This window comes from Arachis stenosperma, chromosome 4, assembly GCF_014773155.1.
Source record: "Arachis stenosperma cultivar V10309 chromosome 4, arast.V10309.gnm1.PFL2, whole genome shotgun sequence".
Taxonomy (NCBI): domain Eukaryota; kingdom Viridiplantae; phylum Streptophyta; class Magnoliopsida; order Fabales; family Fabaceae; genus Arachis; species Arachis stenosperma.
Genome location: NC_080380.1, coordinates 133,394,394 through 133,417,817, shown reverse-complemented (window position 1 = coordinate 133,417,817; position 23,424 = coordinate 133,394,394). Strand labels below are relative to the sequence as shown.

Here is a 23,424-nt window from a genome sequence, read left to right as displayed (position 1 = left end):
CGACTAAATTTATGCAAATTTAAACATTCAATTCAACTGAGTAATTTAAAATGAAATAGAACCAACATGATAATGTTTTCTACTTATCTAATTAAAACCCAAAAAATGTATCTCTAATTAATGTGGATGATAAACAGGCGGTTCTTCTCCCTCTTATATTTTACCTGTAATACAAGTACATGAAAACCACACTTGGACACCAAAACACTTTGTTACGCCAAAATCAGAGATGACATCTATCTGATTCCTATCAATAGCTGGATTCCTAATCAGAATGAAGGTTTAGATCTAATGAGTATAGCTAGAACAAAATTAGAGCTCAGCAAGATAAAATAGTAACTCATAATAGAGTTTAAAAGAAGAAAGAAAATTACAAACGTTAGCATCTGTTTGTGCCTTTTTTGGATAATGCATACAATGACTTACCCAAGGCTAAAGGGATTGAGCCAAACCAATTTGGGCTTGGTTGATGTCATTGGTCGTAGGCTTCAGAGGCACCGACCAACTGGATATCTTTGATGTGCTTAATCTTTGGCCAATCATCACCGGTTCCCCGTTGACACCTTGGCAACAACAATGGGCAGCTACTAATCAATAACCAATTTAGTGATTTGAGGTTGATCATTCCCTTGGGAAGCGAAGCTAACTTGTGACAGTCTATAATGCAAAGCGTTTTAAGGGATTTGAGATGTCCTATTTCCTCTGTCAGGGTTTTTAACTCAGGACAACTCTCAATATGAAGATAAGTCAAAGATGTAAAATGTTTGATTCCTTTTGGAAGAGACTCAAGCTTAGCCAATTGGTATAGTATTAGATCGTCAAGGCTCTGCAGACCCTCCCATTCGTCCCTTGATAAATCAACTAGTGTACAATTTTCAATAATCATGGTTGAAAGTGAATGTAGATGTTTGAAGCCTTTTATTAGTGACATTCTTTCACTAATGCGAATGTATTTGAGAGACACGAAGTTTCTAAGCCAATCTTCCGGTAGAAGAGAATGTTGCTCCACATTTTTAATTCTCAAATATTTCACTCTGGATAGGGGCCAATCAGAACTTGAATTTGATGCCATCCCACTATAGTTTATGGTGTCTAATAATGGTTTCACACTGGAGCCCTCTAACTCCAGACTATCTTCAAGATTAGGAAACAGGGGCAATGAATTCAGTTTGGGACAGTACTTAATTTCCATTTCTTTTATAGTGCCAAACAATAATGCTTTGTTGTGAGTATTCCCTTTCCACCAACTCATCAGATTTGGGCAATCAGTTATTGACAGGGATTGCAGATGTTCCGGTTCCAGCCAACTGCAACGGTCATCTTGATCTATTACATATTTCAAAGAGTCCAGTCTTCGAAGATGGAGATATTTCAGTTTCGGGAATTGCTCCAACGGAAGAGATTCACACTTGGAGCAGTTGTTCAAACTTAAGCCAACGAGATTGTTCAGAGACGAGAGCCAAGATGAATACTTGACACCGCTGTATCCTACTATGTGTAGCTGCTGTAGGTTTGGATGTGGCTCCAGTTGTTCCAATGATCTTTCATCGTGCCTTTTGTTGTCCTCATGGTCGTTGTCATGATTCCAATTCAGAATGAGACGCTTGAGATGTTGTTTCTCTTTCAAATATGCAGCAGCATCATGATGTCCATCCACAAACTTCAATCGCTCCAAATGTGAAATCTCCAACTGTCCACTCAAGTTATTCAGATTAACAAGTTCCTTGAAGCCTAGAATGTGCTTGTGGTTGTTGAGAGTGCTAACCACAAAATTCGATAAAGTCTCAAGCTTTGTGAGCTTCTTCAAAGTTGCTGGCAGATATGTAAGGTGCAGGCATTCATCTATTTCAAGATGCCTAAGACTCACCAAGTACTTCACCTCATTTGGCAACTCTCTCAGCTGCAGACAATGGGACAATATTAAGGTTTGCAAAAGCTTCAACTTACCAATGGAACTGGGAAGTCTCTTCATGTTATTGCGAGAAAGATCGAGGTATCTTATACTCTTCAGCTCCCCGATTGAAACGGGTAAGATCTTAATGCCCAAATCTCTTAGTTTCAACACACGCAGGCTCTTAAATGCATAAAATATTGCATCACATGCAGAAAATCTTAAGTTTACCCCGTTTGGAAATTTCGAAAGCTGCCCATCCCATTGAAGGGTACGCAAACTTTTGTTATTTTCAATGAGGGATGAAAGAGTCCCATTTGAAACATAAAAGTTTTTACTGGTTAATGCCACTCTTGGGATTGTTTCTTTGACATCCGCGTTTCCATCGTCCATGCAAAAGCGGTCTTTACCAGCCACAAATCTTGACAATCCCGACATTAGCTCGTCATCCAAATAGCACTCTGTCATGTTGTATCTTTTGTTTGTGTAGACCCTGAGGATTGACCTACGGCGGAGTTCTTGTATGCAGTTATGCGCCAGATCTTCCGGTTGTGGTTGAGGAGAGCAAGAAGATGAAGACGAATTTGAATCCACATGAACAGCCCCTAGAAACCCTTCAGCCATCCAAAGCCTAGCTAGTTCATTTTCCTCAACACTCGAGTATCCCCAGGGGAATATGAATGATAGATAAGCAAAACATTGCTTTAGATGCCAAGAGGGGAGCTCGTTGTAATATATCAACTGCATCTCCTGCATAAATAGCTCTTCCAAATCCCCTATTTCTGAATCCTCGGTAATGTCTCCGCGAGACTTCCACAGTCTTGCCATTGTTAGTATCGCTAGAGGGACTCCTCCGCACTTGCTTAACATCTTTTTCTGGGCATTTTTAATGTTTAATTCACTTGGATGTTCTCTTACAACTTGCTTAAATAGAGTCCACGAATCTTCTTCACTCAGCTTTGGTGTTGTATAATAATCTCCGCATTTCTTAAAAGATAATTTTGCGCTGTTACAAGAACCGCAGCACTTGATGAACTAGCTGCCTCTTTCAGTTTCTCCTTCAACTTGAACCATTCATCACGGTTCTCGCTGTGCAGACCATCTAGCACAAGAAGAAACTTGTTTCCACCTATGGATTCTTGAAGATTAACATTTTCAATTGACCCATTGTTTTCAACTTTCTTCTTCTTTGTTGCCAACTGATGAACCATTTGTTGTACAACGTAATCTGCGTAAGACTCGCCGTGGATATTGTCGATCCAAAAAACCATATCAAAATGGTTTTTCACTTTCTCATCATCATCACAGACAAATTTAGCCAGAGTTGTCTTCCCTGTCCCTCGTATCCCTGAAATTACAACCACTGCAACAGCACCTTTTGCTTTTGTTAGAGCCAACATCCTCTCTATGATAGTTTCCTTATCATCTTTGAAACCAATAGGAATCTCCATCTCCCAGTCCTTCATGTTTCGGTCAATCTTCAACAGCGGCTGCTTTGTTAAATCATCAACAATACGTTGTAATCGCTTTTCGATAGAGAGAAATGATGAAGACTTGTTACATTGTTTTTGATTCTCCAACAAATCCCACAAATCGGTGGCCACATCTGCGAGTGGGATGTCCATTAGCCAAGCAGGTGTAGGTGCACCAGCATCAGCATGCTCCAGCTCTACCATTTCTTTGATGGATAACAAATGACGTTTGATATTGTCAATGATGATTGTCGTCTTCTTGCCAAAAACACGTAGCGTGCTCAACCTCGTGATTTCAGTGATGATATTTCCAATAGCGCTTGCAACCATTGTGGCGGATTTAAATGCAGACAAAAAATCTTCTCTATAATGCCTGTAGGAGAAGTATAAATAATGGAATCAATGGCTAGCAACAAAAGCTAGGATTTTTTTTCTATAATCAAATAAAAAAAACTTTATTTCCAAAAAAAAAATATTTTCATTTTATTTTTGAGGATCCAATTTTTTTCCGTGTCTGGGACAAATTTGTCGCCATCATAATTTTACTCTAAACTATAAGTAGTTCAAATGAAACAATAATTTAAATAAATTTTTTATTAACTAACATCTATTAATCTCCTACTATAATTGATAGTAGATAGTAATTTAAATTAACTATATTATCTAATTATCAAACTAACTAACATGAAAATTCATTCTAACTAAATAAATATGTTAAAATTATAAAATAAATAAAAATAATTAAATTTAAAAGAAATAGAAAAATAAAATTATTTGGAGTTGACGAATTGCAAAAATAAAAAAGTAAAAAATAGTCGAAATAAAAAGAAAGAGAAGAGAGAATAGTGAAGAGTAAAAACTAAAAAAGAATAAATTATCATTTGTACCCATAAAAGATACAGACATTGATAAATGTACTCATATAAGAATAAAATGACAATTGTAACCTTGGAAGATAACCTTCGTGTGCCAAGAGTACCCAAATGTTGGTTACGTAATTGGTCAGTTAGGGTACTCTTGGCACACGGAAGCCATTTTCCATGATTATAATTGTCGTTTTATTCTTATATATAGGTACATTTGTCGACCTCTGTATCTTTTATGGTACAAATGATAATTTATTTAACTAAAAAAAGTGAAAAGTGAGGGACCACGAGTTTTTATATTTGGAAAACCTTGCTTGAAGTTTGCGAAGGGGTATAAGGCTACACACGATCGGATTAGATATAGCCTATAATTTTATCCGATCTGCACTGCACTCATTGAATCAGATCGGATATCGGATATATCCGCATAATTAAAAAAATAAATAGTTTTAAGGCCCTGTTTGGCTGTTTTTATAAAAAATGTCTAGAAAATTTATTTTTTCACCTTTTTAAGCCTATTTACTTCTAAAATATTATCAATAAAAGTTCTCTTGAATAACAAAAAAAAATCACAAATTTTAAGTTTAATTATTTTAAGTTGAAGTACAACATCAAAAATTAAAAATAAGATATCATAAAATTCGTAAAACAATGCACTAAAATTCATATCATATTAGGATTTACTTTCTTAAACTATGCTATTTATATGAGACGTGCAGATATGCGGATCCGCAGATATCACTGCCAAATTCGCAATCTGATCCTACCATAGTGCTGGTCAAATCCGATCCGATGGCTCTATGGATCGAATAATATCTTCAAAATTCGGATCGGATACGGATTATTACCACAGATATGCAGATATTATCTGATCCATGTGCAGCCCTAGAGGGATATGCCGAACTTCATTGATTACATGAAGTTGATGGAGCCGACAAACCTTGTGAAAGTGACGAGATTCGCCGAGCAGACAGCAAACTTGCTCCATGTGCCAAAAAAAGAAAAAATCCTTGAAAATAAAGTGAAAATTATTTTTTCTTTGGAAATATTTTTTTATTTTGTTATGAAAATTCCCAAACACTATGTTATAATTTATAATGAGAAAGTTTAGGAGGCCAGCACTTAACCAGCAAAAGAAAAGTGAGTAATCTCACATCATTAGATGAAATCGCACACCATTAAAAATATCAATGATGGCTAATTGATGGTTATAAATCACAAAACTTGCTGCCTCCTAGCACTCCTCATTTATAAAAGTGTTTTTGTTTAAGGAAAATAAAAATTTATTTTATATTAACAAATTATGTTTAAATTAAGAGGTAAATACTAAATCGGTACCTGAAAGATTTTGGCGCTGATAAAATGGTACTTAACTTTTGTTATTGACAAAATAGCCCCTAAAAGATTTTAAAATTTGACAAAATCACCCATCCGTAAAAAGATTATGTCACAGTGAACGGAAAACGCTGATGTGTCCGTCGTAAGAGAGCTCCAATGATGGCAGAGAACTTCGACGATATTTCCAATCTTCTTCTTCTTCTTCTTCTTCTTCTTCTTCTTCTTCTTCTTCTTCTTCTTCTTTGCCATGGAGGAAGGGGACGCAGCGTCTAGGTGCTGCCATGGCCTTCTTCTTCTTTTCCATGGCGGAAGGGGACGCTTCTTGCCGCTACGTTAAGGTGCTGCCATGGCGGAAGGGATGCTTCTTCTTCTTTGCCACTTCTTCTTCTTCTTTGACATGGCAGTATGGGACACAGCGACGAGGTGCTGCCATGGTGGAGAGGACACGGAAAGGACATAACGACATGTTGAAGAAGAAGAAGCGGCGAACACAAGAACGCTGCGAGGTACTTCCATGGCGGAATGAGATGCCAAGGGGACGCAACAGCATATTGAAAAAGAAGCGGCGAACACGAAGAATGCGGCAAGGTGCAACGGCATGTCATGACAGTCTTTTTCTTCAGCTGCCATGGCAAAAAGGCAAGCAGCGGTGTGTTGAAGAAGTAGAAGCAGCGAACATGAAGAAGAAGAAAAAGAACAAAAATATTGTTGGAGCTCTTTGCCATCATTAGAGCTCTCTTTCGAGGGCTACATCAGCATTTTTCGTTCACTGTGACATCATTCCTTCATGGTTGGATGATTTTGTCAATTTTTGAAATCTTTTAGGAGCTATTTGGTCAATAATAAAAGTCAAATATCATTTTGTCAGCGACAAAAATTTTCGGGTACCAATTTAATATTTATCTCTTAAATTAAATGTAGTTTTAAGATTTTAACTTTTTAAAGTCTACTTAAATAAATTTAATTTAAACTAACTATCAAACTTTAAATTTTAACATTTGAATTTAGAATTGTATTTATTAGTTTCAATTAAGTATTCTTTAATTGTAAATTATAATTTCATATGTATTTTTAAAATAATACTATTATTAATTATTAATTTTAAAAATAATTAAATTAAATTAAACTCTAAAAATTTGTCTCTATTAATTATAGAAATTTGATTACTTAATTATATATATATATATATATTAAAATAATAAAAACAAAAAACAAAATCAAAATCGAGTAGGATTCATTTTATTGTCGCCCAAAATCAAGTGAATCTACCAGATTTTCATTTTCTAAAAAATGAATATTGAAATTAAATATTGTTTTATTTTATTTTTAATTTTTTTATTTATTTAAGACAAAATGTACTGGAGATTCACTCCTGTGGTGTCAGAGTCTTAGGTTTATTAGGAGGAAGAAGGTAGTACTGGCCAAAGCAAATAAAAGAGAATTCACTAAATATAGACATTTCATCATCTTTAAGCTCTTATGAGCCTATACATCATTCTGCTTCACTAAGCATAGATCATTTACCCTCTAATCTAAAGAAAACCCTTGCCAATAAGATTTATCAATTAGTAGAATTCACCGATGTCCCAGAAGACACTCATACACGAGCCACTGAATATTCACTTATAAGCCCCTATTCCTTCTTTCAAAGACAAAATAAATCAACCCTCACCGCCATCCGCCATCTTATCACTAGAAACCATTTTTCTCCACCAAAAGAAGTCATCCAATCTTCTCATTTACAATAGTGTGATTTGAAAGCCACTACTACTGAATAGTATATAACCCTGAAAATTCTGCAAGAACTCATCCAAAATTATCAAGTTCAAGGCTACACTCATTTACATCTACGAGCAGTTAGGCTTGTTCTAATTCTTCATGGAAGAAGATCTCTTCTTGTAACAGCCAAGGTTGCTCTTTTGAATACTACTTTCAAGGATTACCAACATGCCTTGATTGGAGCGTTCGTCACTACACTTTCAAAATGGAAGTGTTATCCTTACTATAGCTCTTAATTTCACCATGAGGTTATCAGACCCAACGATACCTCATAAAATGAAGATTCAAATACAGCTAGTCGGAGTAATCTAAGACTCCAATACTGAACAAGCTACTTTGCACCACCAAGTCCTCTACAGAGTCCAAGACCATGTTCTTGATTTCAATCTCTCAAACACCACAGGAGAATCATTATTCATGTTCACTGAAAATGCCAGAGGACCAGTAATTGTAAAAATTTCATGGATAATCACCACTGAAGAACTTTCTTCTATTATTCCATTGGAATGGATTACTGATTATAGGAAAGCCTTCCCCAAGAAACAGATTGATGTTCATACTACAGCTACACCAACTATTACCTACAACAGTGATGGAACGGTGACTATTATTTTTCAGAAACTAGGAATAGTCAAACAGACTCCCCTGCGAAGATCATCTTTCAAAAGGATTAATATAATCTCTCTAATTCGAGTACAAACTACTCACGATCAAGATGATTCGTCGGTGCATTTCTATGAAAACGGAAGACCTGTCTATGTTTCTCATATTAATGACCATTTTACCTCGGATGTTGATCCCTCTATGTGTGACTCTGATTATGACTATGCTGACTAATGGAGTGACATAGATGATCATTATGGCAGGCATCAGAGGAACAAGAAAAAGAAGAAAAAATCATAACAAGCTTCTTGGTTTTGCAAAAGACATGAACCCTCTGAAGATGCAGATATAGCCCCAAAGTTCAAGAGGAAGAAACTATCCCAAAAAGGTTTCACAGATTATTCTTATCAGTTAGTTGAAACTATCCCATGTTTTGCAATCCTCAGGCCTTATGATGAAGAATTCTCACCTCTAGTGACACAGACTAATGAAAAGAAGATCACTGGAAGACCTTATGTAGTCCCTTAGGGAATTACTCCACCGGACATCAAGCAACCACCCCTCAAGAAAAAGTCCTTAATTGCCATACAGACAATGCAGTCAGTCAAAATAAAGTATTACTCCATATAGACTACACTTTTGATGCTATTGTAAAAAAAATAGAAGGATTTTCTATGCAAATAGATTCTGTAGCAGAACAAATTGGTGAACTCAGATACCAGCTTTCCAAACAAGATTTTCAGCTTGATCAAGAACTCAAAGCCTGTATTGAGAACAAGTATTTTTGCCCGGAGTTTCACAAAAAAAGACAGAGAACTGAGCCAAGTTAAAGCCCAGCTTCGCCAAATTGAATTGGATAGAGACAGAACGGCTGTGCCTCAAGCATTGACCATAGATCCAGTATCCATGTATTCTAAATCCTATTCATTATATTCACCTGTCTTATTTCCTTCAACATATTCACCACCTAAAACTCCAAATTATAAATCCATATTCAAATCCACTTATCATTTAGCCATACAAGTCAACACCAAAAAATCTGTCTCTCCCTAAGGACGACATTATTAGTCCCAAACCCAGCCACAGCGACCTCTCTAACTCAGGCCTCACCCTCTCTGGAGGCCAAGAAATTTTTTCAGAGAAACTACATCCACTGATCCTCCTTCAAAAGACAAAGACATTAAAGAAGGATCACCTACCCTAAGCCAGACAATTAATGCTCTCGCTCTGAATAATCAATCAGATGTTGGAAAAATCACTGATGAATCTACAGAAAAAATCACTGAAAATTTAGCTGAGTCTGCTGAATCGTCTGAAGAAGACTATGTGGCTGACCTTTCAGCAATAGCCGTGGTCAATCCAGTAGAAGAAAAAGAGGAAGAAATAGTCTCTGAAAAAGATGAACCAGCAACTTCAGTTTATCCTCCACAAACAGAATTTTTTGAAGTAAAAACTTTTAACAAATGGTTCACCTTTGATGATATTCGACCTTCAAGATATAGAGAAAGGCTGAATGAATTCGGTGCTTGGATTGAAACCAACATGGCTAATTCAAATCTTTCAAACAGACAAGTCCTTACAGACTTCATAAATTGAATAAATGGCAATCTCTGTGAATGGATTAACAACCTTTTTGAGTATGACAGACTTCAACTCATCAATAGTACTTCCCCTCAGTTTTTGGGAGTACTACACCAAGAGTTCTTAGGAGATATCACAATCATCCAGAAGAGAAACTCCCAAAAGTATTTTGAAATAAAATACTGCTCACTCAACAAGAAGGACTTAGAAAAGTGTTACAAGACGATGCCTGCTAAATATTATCCTCTTGGAGAAAATTATAATCTACCCCTCAAACAAGTCTTCATGGAATTCTTGCCAGATAAACTCCAGCAATAACTATAGCAGATGACGATGACTCTTCGTAAAGAAGTGGCTACCCCACCATCGGAGAAATATATCAACTGGCTCTAGCTGCCTTGGATAAGCTATATGAACAACAACAAATGTTCAAAAGGCTCACTCAAAATTCAAGCAAACTCAAAGAAGCATGCAGTAAATCCTATATGAAGATCAAATGTAAAGAATACGGGATTTGTGAGTGCAAGCCAAAAAAGAAAACACATTGGCAGCAGCAATCCAAGACATTTTAATAGAAAATATTCAGAAAAGGTAGAAAAAAACAAAAACTTTCCGCTATTTCAAAAGAAAAAAAACATCTATAGCAAGAAGCTAAACAAATGCTTCATTTGCAGAAAATAATGTCATTTTATTAAATAATATCCCAGCAAGACAAAGAAGGAAATAAAGATGCTTCAATCTTTAAAAGATGAAGAGGATCTTGAATCAGTACTTGAAGAGTAAGATGACAAAGATGGTGATACCCAATATATTTTTCAAGACTTTGATCCAGAAGAAAGTAGTCCAGAAGATGATTTTTCACCAGAAAGATCAGTCTTTACAATATCTTCCATTACTGCAAAAATTTCTAAAAGACCAAAATTTTCGAAAAAAGAACTTGGATATCTTGGGTCCTTGGGAGTGAAGCAGATTGATGGTACCCCTCGATCCCATTTCTATTTAAAAATCAAGACTTCTAAATATGACAAACCACTGAAAGCTATTGCACTTATGGATACTGGATCTTGTGCCACCATTCTAAAACCGCATGTCTTACCAGCAAAAATGTGAGCACCTTTTCATAAAAAGTTTTTGGCAGCTAATAAAGAAGTCTTCACCATTGATCTAATTTCCAGAAAGTCCATTAGATTTGAAATATTTACAGGCCAGACTACTTGGCTCAGGGTATTGGAAAGTTATCTCCCAAAAAAGGATGTCCTGTTTGGATTTGATGCTTTTTATTGAACCCATGGACTACAAATCAAGCCCACTGAATTGAGTTACAAAAGACAATTCTTACCTTATACATGGATACAAAGCATCCTTGCAATCCAGGAAGCTCTAGAAGAATATAAGGAGATCCAGCAACAACTCCTCAATGCTTGTTGCGATTGTCATGATCAATTCAACTACCCTGTACCCCTGTGGAAAAATCCAGATTTTTACATTCGTCTTCCTTTCAAAAGGAATGAGGACATTAACCCAACTAAGGCCGTCCACTCCGGGATGAATCCTGAAGATCTCAAATTGGCATGAGCGGAATGTCCAACACTTTTTGTCCAAGGACTCATTGAACCAACCAATTCTAACTAGGTATATCAAGCTTTTTTATATTGAGAAAAGAGATGAGCAAAATAGAGGAAAAAAGAGGCTTGTTATTGATTACAAACCACTCAATCTCTTTTTGCAAGACGATAAATTTCCTCCACCAAGAATGTCAGTTATTACACAAAGGCTAAGTGAGACAAAAATATTTATCAAATTTGATCTAAAAGTTAGATTTTGGTAAATTGGACTCCATCTTAAAGATAGATACAAGACAATTTTCTGTATTTCTAAATCCCAATATCAGCGGACAGTAATGCCATTTGGACTCAAAGTGGCCCCATCTCTCTTCCAAACAACAATGATCAACATCTTTGAGCCCATTTTACATTCCACACTAATTTACATTGATGACATCCTATTGTTCTCAAAAAACAATGAGGCCCATAAGACACTCATAGCCCAATTCACTCAAGTTATAGAAGATAAGGGAATCATGCTGTCATATAAAAAGAGTTTTATTGCCTAAACAAAAAATGAGTTCCTTGCAATGGTTTTCTAAGACGGGTTTTTTCAACCAAGGAATCATATTGCTAAATAATTAATCCATTTTCCTGATGAAAACATGACCGTCAAACAGATTCAACCATTCTTAGGAATTATAAACTACATCAGAGACTTTATCCCAGATGTGATCAGACACACTAGCCAACTGTCAAAATTCTTGAGAAAAAACCCCACCATAGGGACTTGAACAGACCACAACTGTAAAAAATTTGAAGAAAATAACACAAGATCCTCCTCCTTTAAAGATTCCTATCACAGGAAAAAGGATACTACAAACAGATGCTAGTGACGAATTCTAAGGAGCTGTGTTACTTAAAGAAACTAATGGGACAAGACATTACTGTGTGCATACTAGCAGATAGTTCAAAGAATAAAAAAAATACTATGCCACTTACAAAAAGATCTTTGCTGTCAAGCATGGTATAGAAAAATTCAATTTCTACCACAGTTCCTATCATTTCATTGTGAAAATAGATAACACCTCTTTTTCATTAATGCTGGAGATCAAGAAAAAGATTCTGCCAGACTCCCAGCTCTTGCGATAGAAAGACTGGTTCTCCCGTTATAAATTTGAAGTAAAACACATAAAGGGACATCAGAACACTCTTGCTGATTTTTTTTTAGACCTACCAAAGAATCAATCCTAAAACCAGTCCTTTACATCTGCACAATGAATACACACAATTCTCTATACACCATTCTATTACCTGACCGTCTGCTCCATAGAAGTCCATACAGAAGACAGATTAACCCTTTTCCCCTAAAAACAAGACCCAAGATAGAGTTTCAAATAGCCAGCCTAGCCAGATAAACCCTATTTTACTGATTACACCAACTTCTTGTCATAACCCACACCCATCCAAATCCAATGTACTTCAGCATGGACATACCTTTCTGCACTATTCCAATAATCTAAGGACATATACCAGAAGAAATGATGTGGTACGTCTGGGCTCTTTCTTTTATATGTATATGTGCCATCATAGTCACAATCTTCCCCATATACCATATCTTGTGTAATATCACTCAAGCACAATCCCATCTGGTCCGATCATTCTCTATGCTTTACTTGATGCATGGAGAGGAATGTTATACAATATGCTAGACTAATATCAACTGTGCTACAAACCTTCTTAGGCAAAATAGAAATTTTGTTGTTTTGTCACTCCATAGAGAAGTTACTTTAATAGTAGCCCATACACCATGAGCAGAATCGGTATTGTTGGATATTTTACCATATGGCCAACAGATGAAAAGTCAGTCTTAAATGTCTTGGCCAAATATCTTTGTCAACTCTAGAAACCTGGAATATATGGAGAAAAAGAGGTAATTGAAGGATTCTCATTCAAACCAGTTGTTTCAACCTCACGCTAAGAGTTTTAGTCTAGATTCATAACCTCAGAAATAATTATTCAATTTGGATAGTACTCTTTCTACACTCCGAGATCAAGACAGAACTTCTCTATTTAGCCTAGCACATCCAGACATCTCTCAACTCTAAGCAAAAATCTTGATGAAGATCTGAATTCTAAAGATCTAAGTGCTAGAGTATATGCCTTACCATCTAGCCCAACTGGGATTAATGCAGGGATATCCAATGACACTGAAAACCTATATTCAGACCTATATGACCCATATCTATAAAATTCCCAAGATCCTAATGAGGAGAACACTAAACACTTGGACATCTTGTAGATATGGGTCATATAGGTCTGAATATGGGACTTCAGTGTCATTGGGTATCCTTGCATCAATCCTGGTTGGGCTAGATGGTAAGGCATATACTCTAGCACTTAGATCTTTAGAATTCATATCTTCATCAATATTTTTGCTTGAATTTAGGAGATGTCTGGATGTGCTAGGCTGATCAGAGAAGTTATGTCTTGACCTTGAAGTGTAAAATGAGTACTGTCCAAATTGATTAATTATTCCTGAGGTTATGAATCTGGATTGAAACTCTTGGAGTGTGGTTGGAACATCTGATCTAAATGAGAGTCCTTCAATTACCTCTCTTTCTCCATATATTCTAGGTTACCAGAGTTGACAAAGATATTTGGCGAAGGCATTTAAGATTGACTTTTCATCTGTTGGCCATATGGTAGAATATCCAACAATATCAATTCTATTTATGGTGTGTGGGCTATTATTTTTATTAGTAAAGTAACTTCTCTGTAGGGTGACAAAATAACAGATTTTCTGTTTTGCTTAAGGTTTGTCCCACAGTTAATGTTGGTCAAGCATGTTGTATAACATTTTTCTCCATGCATCAAGTGGAGCATACATAGAGAATAATTGGACCAGATGGGATTGTGCCTGAGTTCTATTACACAAAATATGGTATATGGAAAAGCTTGGGACTATGATGACACGTGTATATATAGAAGACAGAGCCCAGATGTACCACATCATTTTTTCTGGTATAGGTCCTTGGATTATTGGTATAGTACAGAAAAGTGTGGCCATGCTGAAGTACATTGGATTTGGATGGATTTCAGTTATGACAAGAAGTTTGTGTAACCAGTAAAATAGGATTTGTCTGGCTAGGCTGGCTATTCGAAATTTTGTTTGGGGTCTTGCTTTAAAAGGAAAAGGCCAGTCTTTCTTCTGTATGGGTTTTTGTGGAGCGGGCATTCAAAAAATAGAATGGTGTATGAAGGATTGTGTGCATTCATTGTGCCGATGTAAAGGACTGATTTTGGGATTGGTTCTTTGGTAGGTCTAAAAAGAAAATCAGCAAGAGTGTTTTGATGTCCTTTATATGTTTTACTTCAAATTTATAACAGGAGAACCAGTCTTTCCATCGCAAGAGCTGAGAGTCTGGCAGAATCTTTTTCTTGATCTCCAGCATTGATGGAAAAGAGGTGTTATCCATTTTTACAGTAAAATGATAGGAACTGAGATGAAAATTAAATTTTTCTATCCCACGCTTTACAGCAAGGATTTCTTTGTAAGTGTCATGATAAACTTTTTTTTATTCTTAGAACTATCCACTAACATGCACACAGTAATGTCTTGTCCCATCAATTTTTTCAAGTAACACAGCTCCCCAGAATTCGTTACTAGCATCTGTTTGTAGTATTCCTTTTTCTGTGCTAGGAATCTTTAAAGGAGGGAGGTCTTGTGTTATTTTTTTCAAATTTTTTACAGTTGTAGCCTGTTCAAGTCCCCATGGTGAGGGGGGTTCTTTTTCAAGAGTTTTGATAGTTGGCTGGTGTGTTTGGTCACGTCTGAAAAAAAGTCTTTGATGTAGTTTACAATTCCTAAGAATTGTTGAATCTGTTTGACGATCATATTTTCATCAAGAAAATGGATCAATTCTTTAGAACTATGATTTTCTAGTTGAAAAAATCCGTCTTAAAAAACCATCCCGAGGAACTCATATTTTGTTTAGACAATAAAACTCTTTTTTGATGACAGCATGATTCCCTAATCTTTTATGATTTGAGTGGATTGGATTAGGAGTGTCTTATGGGCCTCATTGTCTTTTAAGAATAGTAGGATGTCATCAATGTAAATGAGGGTGGAATGTAAAATGGGCTTAAAGATCTTGATCATTATTTTTTGGAAGAGAGATTGGGCCATTTTGAGTCCAAATGGCATTACTGTCCACTGATATTGGACTTCAGGAATACAGAAGACTATCCTGTATATCTATCTTCATAATGGAGTCCAATTTGCCAAAATCCAGCTTTTAGATCAAACTTGCTTAATATTTTTGCATCACTTAACCTTAGTATGATAATTAGAATTCTTGGTAGAGAAAATTTATCATTTTAGAAAAAGACATTGAGCGGCTTGTAGTCAATAACAAGCCTCTTTTTTTCTCTGTTTTGCTCAGATTTTTTCTCAACATAAAAGGCTTGACATGCCCAGTTAGAATTGGTTGGTTCAATGAGTCCTTGCACAAGAAGGGCTGTATATTCAGCTCTTGCTAATTTGAAATCTTCAGGATTCATTCCAGAGTCGGTAGCCTTAGTTGGGTTAATGTCCTCATTCCTTTTGAAAGGAAGGAGAATGTAGAAATCTGGATTCTTCCACAAGGGTGCAGGGTAGTTGAATTGATCATGACTGTCGCAACAAGCATTGAGGAGTTGTTGCTAGATCTCCTTATATTCTTCTGGAGTTTTCTGAATCTCAAGGATGCTTTGTACCCCTGTGTAAGGTAAGAATTGTCTTTTGTAACTCAACCCAGTGGGCTTGATTTGTAGTCCATGGATTCGATAAAAAGTATCAAATCCAAATAGGACATCCTTTTTTTGGGAGATAACTTCCCAATACCGTGAGCCAAGTAGTCTGGCCGGAAAATATTTCAAATCTAATGGGCTTTCTGAAAATTAGATCAATGGTGAAGACTTCTTTATTAGCTGCCAAAAACTTCTTATGAAAAAGTACCCACATTTTTGCTGGTAAGACATGTGGTTTTAGAATGGTGGCATAAGATCCAGTATTCATAAGTGCAACAGCTTTCAGTGGTTTGTCATATTTAGAAGTCTTGATCTTTAAATAGAAATGGGATTAAGAGGTACCATCAACCTGCTTCATTCCCAAGGACTCAAGATATCCAAGTTCTTTTTTCGGGATTTTTGGTCTTTTAGAAATCTTTGTTGTAATGGAAGATATTGTAATGACTAATCTTTCTGGTAAAAAATAATCTTTTGAACTGCTTTCTTTCGGATCAGAATCTTGAAAAACATATTTGGTATCACCATCTTTGTCCTCCTACTCTTCAAGTACTGATTCAAGATCTTCTTCATCTTTTATGAAGGCTGCATCCATTAAAGACTGAAGTATCTTTATTTCATTCTTTGTCTTGCTGGGACATGATTTAGCAAAATGACCTTGTTTTCTGCAAATAAAGTATTTGTTTGGCTTGTTGCTATGGATGTTTTTTTCTTTTGAAATAGCAGAAAAGTCTTTGCTTTCTTCTACCTTTTCTAAATGTCTTTTGTTGAAACGTCTTGGATTGCAGCTACTAATGTGTTTTTTCTTTTAGCTTGCACTCACAAATGCCGTGTCCTTTATATTTGATCTTCAGATAGGATTTTCTCTTTATATTTTTTGAAACGTCTTGGATTTGCTGCTACTAATCGGTTTTTTTGGTTTTTTTCGAAGTAAACCGATCGGTTCGGTTCGGTTTTTGGTTGGCTCAGCAAAAACCGAACCAAACCGAATCGAACCGCAGAAGTGATTTAGTAATACATTGAAATAGAAATTTTAGACTTAACAAATGTGTTTGTTATATGTTTAGTTGTTGGAATGAGTTAAAATTGTGTTGAATTTGAATGTAATGTAATATTATTTTAGTTTATTGATTCTTTTGAACATCATTTTACTAAGATTAATTTTCTATTAGTTAGGATTTAAAAACCAAAAAAACCGACCGAACCAAACCGCTTTTGGTTCGGTTTGGTTCGGTTCGGTTATTACACAGACAGTAAACCGATTGGTTGGTATTATATAAAAATCGAACAGATCGGTTCGGTTGGTTTTTGGTCTAAAACCGAACTAAACCGAACCGATAACACCTCTAGAGAAATTACTATTGATGAGTTGAAGCCTTTCATACTAAAAAAGGTTGTTAACCCATTCACAGAGATTGCCAGTCATTCAATTTATGAAGTCTGCAAGGACTTGTCTGCTTGAAAGATTTTGATTAGTCATGTTGGTTTCAATCCAAGCACCAAATTCATTCAGCCTTTCTCAGTATCTTGAAGGTGGAATATCATCAAAGGTAAATCATTTGTTAGAAGTTTTTACTTCAGAAGATCCTATTTGTGGAGGATTAACTGAAGTTGTTGGTTCATCTTTTTCAGAGATTATTTTTCTTCTTCTTCTACTGGATTGACAATGGCTATCGTTGAAAGGTCGGCCACATAGTCTTCTTCAGAACATTTAGCAGACTCAGCTGAATCTTCTGTGATTTCTTCTGTAGATTCATTAGTGATTTCTCCAACATCTAATTGGTCATTCAGAGTGAGAGCATTAATTTTTTGGCATGGGGCAGGTGATCCTTCTTTAATGTCTTTGTCTTTTGAAGGAGGATCAGTGGATATACTTTCTCTGAAAAAATTTCTTGTCCTCTTCAGAGGGTGAGGCCTAGGTTGGAGAGGTGGATGTGGTTGGGTTTGGGACAAATAATGTCATCCTTGGAAAGAGAAAGATTTTTTGGTTGACTTGTCTGGCTAAATGATAAGTGGATTTGAAGATGGATTCATAATTTGGAGTTTCAAGTGGTGAACATGTTGAAGGAAATAAGACAGGTGAATATGATGGATATGGTTTAGGATACATGGATAATGGATCTATGGCCAATGCCTGAGGCACAGCCACTCTTTCTCTATTCGTTTCAATCTGGAAAAGCTGAGCTTTAACTTGGGCCAGTTCTTTGTCTTTTTTGTGGAACTCTGGGCCAAAATACTTATTCTCAAATCTAGGTTTGAGTTCTTGATCAAGCTGAAAAGCTTGTCTGGAAAGTTGGTCTCTGAGTTCAGCAATTTGTTCTGCTACAAAATCTATTTACGTAGAAAGTTCCTCTGTTTTTTCTATGAGAGCATTAAGAGTGTGGTCTATATGGAGTAATACTTTATTTTGGCTGAATGCATTGTCCGTATGCCAATTGAGTACCTCTTCTGGAGGGGTGGTTGATGATGTCCATATGGAGTAATTCCCTGAGGAACTACATAAAGTCTTCTAGTGATCTTCTTTTCATCAGTCTGTGTGACTAGAGGTGGGAATTCTTTCTCAAAAGTCCCGAGGGTTGCAATACACGCGATAGTTTCAACTGACTGATAAGAATAATCTGTGAGGCATTTTTGGGATAGTATCTTCCTCCTGAACTTTGGGGTTATATCTGCATCATCAGGGGGTTCACATCTTTTTTAAGAGCAAGGAGTTTGTTGTGACCTTTTCTTCTTTTTCTCATTTCTCTGATGCCTATCATAATCATCATCTGTGTCACTCCATTTGTCAGCACGGTCACAATCAAAGTCACACATAGAGGGATCAACATCCTAGATAAAATGGCCATTAATATAAGAAACATAGACAAATCTTTCGTTTTCATAGAAATGCACTGGTAGATTATCTTGATTGTGAGTAGTTTGTACTCGAACTGGAGAGATCATATTAATCCTTCTGAAAGACGATCCTCACAGGGACATCTGTTTGACAATTCCTGATTTTTGAAAAATAATAGTCACTGTTCCATCACTATTGTGGGTAATAGTTGTTGGAGCTGTAGTATGAACATCAACCTGTTCCTTGGGGAAGGCTTTCTCATAATCAGTAATCCATTCTAATGGAATAATAGAAGAAAGATCTTCAGTGGTGATCACTCTTAAAATGTTTACAATTGCTGGTCCTCTAACATTATCAGTGAACATGAATAATGCTTCTCCTGTGGTGTTTGGGAGATTGAGATCAAGAGCATGGTTTTGGACTCTATAGAGGACTTGGTGGTGCAAAGTAGCCTGTTCAGCATTGGAGTCTTGGATGACTCTAACTAAATGTATTTGAAACTTCAGTCTATGAGATATTGTTTGGTCTGATAATCTCATGGTGAAATTAGGAGCTATAGTAAGGACAACACTTCCGTTTGAAAGTGTAGTGACCAACGCTCCAATCAAGGTATGTTGGTAATCCTTGAAAGTAGTATCCAAAAAAAAAAACTTTGGCTATTACAAAAAGAGATCTTCTTCCACATGAAAAGTTAGAACAAGACTAACTGCTCCTAGATGTAAATGGGTCTAGCCTTGGACTTGATAATTTCAGATGAGTTTTTACGGAGTTTTCAGGGTTATATACTGTCAGCAGTATTGGTTTTCAAACTACACTATTGTAAATGAGAAGATTGGATGATTTTTTTTTTGGTGGAGAAAAATAATTTCTGGTGATAAGATGGCAGATGATTGTGAGGGTTGATTTCTTTTGTCTTTGATAAAAAGAGTAGGGGCTAATAAGTGGATATTAGTGGCTCGTGTCCGAGAGTTTTCTGGAACATGAGTGAATTGTACTGATTGATCATTCTTATTGCAAGAGTTTTTTTTAGATTAGAGGGTAAACAATCTACACTTAGTGAAGTAGAATAATGTATAGGCTCAGAAGAACTTAAAGATGATAAAATGTCCATGTTTAATGAATTCTCTCTTACATGCTTTGGCTAGTACTATCTTCTTCCTCCTAATAAACCTGAGACTCTGATATAATGGGGTGGATCTCCTGAAAAAATAAAAATGGATGGTTGGTTAAAGCCCAACCGACCATTTATATTTTCTTTTCATTCTCTTTCATTTGCTATTAACTCAAGCCACGTAACACTTCTTTAACTCATTTTTTCTTCTCTTTGTAACATGCATTGTCAAGTTAATTTTAGGAGGTTACATTTAACGGTTTTTATACAATATTTTAAAGTATTTAAAAATATTTTGAATGAATCCAAAATATATTAGAATATCCTAAAAGGTTTTGAGAAATTCTAGAAAGTTCTAAAAATTTTTTATGTCATAATATTCTACAACAGTATGAATATATATAGAAGTATAAAAAGTGATGTAGAATAATTTATAAATATTTAGAAAAATGTGGTATATTAGATATTTATAATAAAAGTTCTGGACATTCGATCTTTGGATCGTTGATTAATTAATTACCGATTTGGTATAAAAAAGATTTAGTCGCTGATAAAAAAGTCGCTGAAAAATGTTATCGACAAAACAATCTTTGAATAATTTAAAAATACGACAAAAAGAACTAATAAATACTATAATTTTTGTAAATAATAAAAAAACTTTCATATTTAGCAAATGACTTATCCATTAGATCTAAATTTTTGTGGCAACATTTGACAAAAATAATTCACTTGACAAAAAATTACTCAATCTTAAGGATGAAAAGATCTTATTTTCTAATACTGGTTGCAAAAATTTGCATCAAAATTTTATCTCTAAAGTCATTTTTTAAAATATATATTTAATATCTAGTTCTTTTTGTTGTGTTTTTAAATCTTTCGGAGGCTTATTTATCGTTAGCGTCTTTTGGGGTTCGTTTTGTAAGTGATGCAAACTTTTGGATACCATTTTGGTAGTTTATTCGATTAAATCCTTATTGTCCATTAAAGAAGTGGGTGACTATAAATAAAAATGAGAGTTTGAGTGGTAAGTGAGTGAGTCATTTGTAAAAAAACACTACTTGTGTAGTGAAGTGTTCTTTCTATCAAAGTTTTATTTCTATTGTGTTCTCTTGTATTTTTAACTTTCTTGCTAAATATTGAGAGTTAAGCTGTCTTAGTCTTAACTTAAAAAGTTAATTAAGTCTAACTGATGGCACTGTAGTGTTGGAATATGTTTAAGACTGTGACAAACATATAGTATGCACACATAATACACACTTTGATTCTCAAATATTTTCAATTATTTGGTAAAATATAATTTTTTATATTTCATTACCTTATTTTACATAATTTTTTTAAATAAAAGGCTGAGAAAAACATTTAAAAAAAAAAACCAAGAGTGATTTTAGAATTTTTTTGTTGTATTTCTATTTTGTGTCATTTACTTGAGAAGTATCTTTTACTAAATTGGATAAGTATTTAGTGTGTTGAGTTTAAGTAGTTACATAATCAAATAAAATTTATGTTAAACTTGATATATCTTTGATAGAATTATGTCAAATCTTTGATATTAGTATATGTAATACTTAAAAAGATAACTTAGTAAAAATTTTACCAACATTATAGTATAAACTGAATATAAATTACATTATATTAGACAAGTGAACCATAATATATATAATTGTATCATTTTTTTTCTCTATTTCAATTTTGTTCTTCACGATTTATAAAACAAAATAAAATTATCTCTTCAATACGTAAACCAAACAAAAACTATGTTCTAAGTTTTGGATAAAGACTTTATTAATCAAATTTTAAAAAAATTATAAATTTAATCTCTTTCTTTAGACTATCAAAAACCTTTAATTTACATCATATTAACGTGTATATGCTTGGAAACTGAAAACCTGGTAAAAATTGTTCTAAATAAGTTTAATATGTAAAATTATAAGTGTAATTGATTAATAAAAATATTTATTTTTTATCCTTAATCCCTCAATAATAACTCAGTCTAAAAGTGGACGAATAAAGCAAAATGATAACGACGGATTCTATCATTATACACCAATATAAATATACATTAAAATTAACTACTAAAATTAATTATTAATATAAAATATATATTAAAAATAAATTAAATTATATATATATTTATAAAAATTATATATAATAACTAATTTTAATATTTAATTTTAATATATAAATAATATTTTTTTATCAATACAAGTCAATTATAATATAAAATAATTTGATCTTCATATATATATGAATCTGAGTTATTGGTTGGTTACATTAAAAATATATTATAATATTTAAACATAAATATTTTAAAATTAGTCTTATATGCTGTAGAGATAATTTATTGCATTTAAAATCTATAAATATTAGTCAATTTTTTTCGGACGTTTCCTATAAAATTATAAAAAGAATATTAAAAATATATTTATAGTTCATGTAAATATTTTGACAAAATCATGTCTAGTACTCTCTAATCTCCTTTGCACATATATAGCTAAAAACAAGAAACTTTCAATTTTAGTTCAAAGAATCAAAGACAGGATACCAAAAATTTATTATTATTATTATTATTATTATTATTATTATTATTATTATTATTATTATTATTATTATTTAAACTTGTACACTAACTAATGCTCGTAATTGTTATCGTCTTAAATTTTGTAAGAAACTGATAAAAACCTAGATTAATACTATAAGTTAGGTACATAGATAAACAAAATAATAAAAGAAATAAACTCACAAAAATATAAAGAAATTAGTTAATAACTATAAATCTAAAAAAAAATAATAATAATAATAAAAGAAAGAAATTAGTACCTGCAGTGGTATACTTTTTTACTGAAAGTCTGGAAGAGTGCTAGAGAGTGAGAGACCGAGAGTAGAAGAGTGCGAGACTCGAATGCAAGCTCCTACGTACTAAGTTTCGCCCAAGTAAAGTAAAGTTTCTAAAGTCTGAAATCTGAATACACCACCAAAGTGAAACATAACGAACTAATCTCCATGACATGAGAATAGCAGTAATAATTTTTTTTGGTGGGGGGAGGAAAAGAAAGCACAAGATGAGAGGGGGATTGTTAACATTACCAATAGGGCAGTAAAAAGTGGAAGATTAAGAAGACAAGCTCAGCTACTCGTCGATCTCTCTTGATTTTTAATTAGTAATTAAGAATGAGCACTCAAATAGATCCAGAATGACTCGTTATATTATTGGTGAGTCCTCACCGCTCCAATCAAGGTCTTCTTATAAAGCACTATCAGCTGTATTCCATGACACCATCTTCTCCTTATCTTTATCTTTGCGTAACTTTTTTCAGGGCCTATACTTTTGCATAAACGTGAGAATTTAATTTTAATGTACGGTATAGTTTAATTGTATTTGATTTTTGAAATTTATTTTTTATTTTATTTTGAGTTTTTTTGTTTTAAAAAAATTCGTTCTTTTAGGGATGATCATTATTTATGTGAATAATAAAAAAGATTTTTATTTTTTGTTATATAATTGAACGTGTAAAAATATTTTATATTTATATGTATTAAAATTAAATTTTTTAAAATATTAGGTGTATGGTTAATTAAAAAAGAAATATGTGGATTATGTTATTTGTATTAATATTT

The 23,424-nt window shown here is 34.2% G+C and overlaps 1 protein-coding gene across 1 annotated transcript; it reads right to left on the bottom strand.

The window, feature by feature from the left end:
• Window positions 1–7: 7 nt before the first annotated feature.
• LOC130974345 (putative disease resistance protein RGA4) lies at window positions 8–23,004 on the bottom strand. The gene is made up of 4 exons (XM_057899190.1): window positions 22,894–23,004; window positions 22,627–22,768; window positions 427–3,736; window positions 8–265 (listed from the first exon to the last, which is right to left on the bottom strand). Exon 3 carries the CDS (start codon window positions 2,759–2,761, stop codon window positions 473–475), a length of 2,289 nt encoding a protein of 762 aa, XP_057755173.1. The 5' UTR covers window positions 2,762–3,736; window positions 22,627–22,768; window positions 22,894–23,004; the 3' UTR covers window positions 8–265; window positions 427–472.
• Window positions 23,005–23,424: the final 420 nt, after the last annotated feature.

Bases quoted from the DNA above. Each gene is read 5' to 3' on its own strand.
- LOC130974345 (XM_057899190.1), bottom strand. From the start codon at position 2,761: ATGTTAAGCAAGTGCGGAGGAGTCCCTCTAGCGATACTAACAATGGCA.